General features: G+C 37.6%; 1 protein-coding gene across 1 annotated transcript; it reads right to left on the minus strand.

Annotated features, from left to right (window-relative positions):
• Window positions 1-341: 341 nt before the first annotated feature.
• Window positions 342-1,253, minus strand: LOC309826978 (putative G-protein coupled receptor 141; the record flags this gene model as incomplete). Its single annotated transcript, XM_082661440.1, has 1 exon — window positions 342-1,253. One exon carries the CDS (start codon window positions 1,251-1,253, stop codon window positions 342-344), a length of 912 nt encoding a protein of 303 aa, XP_082517566.1.
• Window positions 1,254-2,628: the final 1,375 nt, after the last annotated feature.

Consider the following 2,628-nt stretch of genomic DNA (forward strand, 5'->3'; position numbering starts at 1 on the left):
CCAAAGCCTAAGAAAAGACCATGTTTCAAACTGAGGAAACTAAAATAAGCTAGTAAAACTCAGAAACCATTAGACCATGGTACCTGGATGGGCCAAGTAGATATTTTATATTGGAAAATAATGCAGTATTGCAACACCAGGTAAATTGAACATTACTAGTCTTTGTATATGTATCATTCAGAGATGGTAGGAATTAAATAAGGGCTGAAATGAAGGCTCTGACATTTTATAGTCCTTTTATTTGGCTGTATTAAGGCATGGTTTTAATCAAGTAATGAAATAACTATTCCTGTTTCCACTCTCAATATTAAGGAAGTAATTCTGAATACTATACTTTGTGGTTAACGGCACAAAAGGCAATTCCATAGGTCAATTATCTTTTGCTTAAACCAACGGCTTCCCCCAAGAACAAAGAGCAGCAAATCAAAGCAGCTAATCGCTGTTACACTCAAGAAGATTTCATTATAAAATGCAACATTGTCATTACAGTCACTTGAATGTGCCACAGTGTACAAGTAATAGATCCTAAAGAACTGGTAGGGAAGGAAGCAAATAAGAATGACGCCTATAAAAAGCAGGTTTTTCAACTGGGCCCAGAACTCCTGATGGGATAGTAAGGAGTGGTGTAGCTTCCGCACCATCAACACAATGATGATGCTCTGGAGGACCAAGAGAATCACTGCAATAACTATGACGATAATGGTTATCAAATAGTTGATGACTTGCACATATGCATAAACAAGTTCTTTCTGGAATTTAAAACAGTGGTATTTGTCATAACCCTCATGAATTCCATACTGAGAAACAACCAGGGGCACCACAATGATAATCACAAGTAGCCACAGGGCAGTACTGGCAGCCACAGCATGCAGTTTTCTGTAGAATTCCACTTTGTCCTTGTGCTTGAAGAAGATGAGGTACCTGATGGCTAGGATCACAACGTAGAACAGGAATGTGAGGTACATGTGGATGTGCAGCATGGCGCTCACAAATTTGCAGAAGGGCAACCCAAATGTCCAAGTGTGCTCGATGAGGTAGGTCAGGCGAAAAGGCACTGTCAGGAGAAAAACACTGTGGACCACCACCAGGTTAATGACTGCTGTGGTGGTCACAGACCGGGTGTTCATTTTCACCAGCTGGAACAAAATGGAGATGATGCCCACCAGCCCTCCAAAGAGCACTATGAAGTAGAGCCTGGTTAAATGGGGTGACCTTATAGGGTTATTGCAGGAGGAACTATTGTGGTCAGCCATACTTCAGGAGTCACCTGGAAGAGATAAAGCACCAGTATAACTAACCAACTTCCAGAATTTTGTTCATATTTTGTTCACATTGCACTGGCAATGTGACTTTGTCATTTATCTGTTTACATGACGTAAGCTTTATGTGCCTTAAGAATGAAGATTATTGTCATATGCATTTCTGTGTACTCTACACTGAAAGCACAGTTAAGTCATTGATTCTTGACCTTTAATGGTTAAAGACCTCATCAAGAGGTCTGTATATCTACACAGTAAAAACTATTTGCATAAAACTGATTGCAGACCATTTGAAGCTGATACATGGACACTATTACTGTAGCAACCACTGGGGGAAAACAAATCTTAAGATGGACAGAAAGATGAGTGGGTGCATTAAATACGTGGAATATTTTTTTCTTTTATGTATCATTATAATTCTCTAATTCCTTCCAGCTCATCAGCAAATGATCCAAGAATATTTATGCTTAATTCCTTTAGGATGCTGATGAGTTTGGCTAAAAAACTGGCTAAATCAAGGCAGCAGCAAGCAATAGGAGGGTATATCTGAGTTTCTCATCACAGTTATATTATCATCTAAAAGTGAGACCTTGGCTAAGTTTTTATCATGGGCCCCACTAAGAATATAGCATGTCTCCTAATTCTCCCATTCCCCCACCTTTAAATTCATAAAAGAACCACTATCATTTTTCCTCTGGACTCCTGAAAGATTCTTTCCCTATACAGTCTTGGGCCCTTCTAATTATTATCCACATTCTAATTTATTATTTACTAATTAATAAATATAGTAAATAATAAAGACGTATTAATCTAAATACTTATTAATCTTTACTTACTCTAATCAGGACACCTCACTTTCTTATTTAAATTCCTTCAATGGCCTCTCATTTCTTCTAAGGTAGAACTCAAAATTCTTGCATGTTTAGAATGTTCTGAGTTGTGGCAAAATCTGATCCCTTGAGACCAGATTCAAGAAATAATCTAGAGATGAAATTGACAGGATTTGACATGAGTTGTATATTGGGAAATGAAGGGAGAGGAAGTGTCTCAGTCACTCTCAGATTTCTTACTTGAACAACGGGGTGATAAGAGGTCTGTTTACTGATACCAGGGAAACTGAGGCTCAAATTTAAGGAAGAGCAGTAGTTGAATTATGCACTTCATAATTATGCACTTTGTAACATGTTTGCAATTATTCATTTTTTAATATCTCTTCATACAATCAAACTTACCTAGCAATAAAAATGAACCAACTACTGATAAAATACTGATGAATCGAAAAAGCATTATACTAGATCATATATTCTCAATAGGGTAATATTGCCCCCAAGGGGGCAAACGTTTGTTCTGGAGGTGTGAAAAATCTTAC

The sequence above is a fragment of the Grampus griseus genome (assembly GCF_964374135.1).
Source record: "Grampus griseus genome assembly, chromosome: 9".
Lineage (NCBI taxonomy): Eukaryota > Metazoa > Chordata > Mammalia > Artiodactyla > Delphinidae > Grampus > Grampus griseus.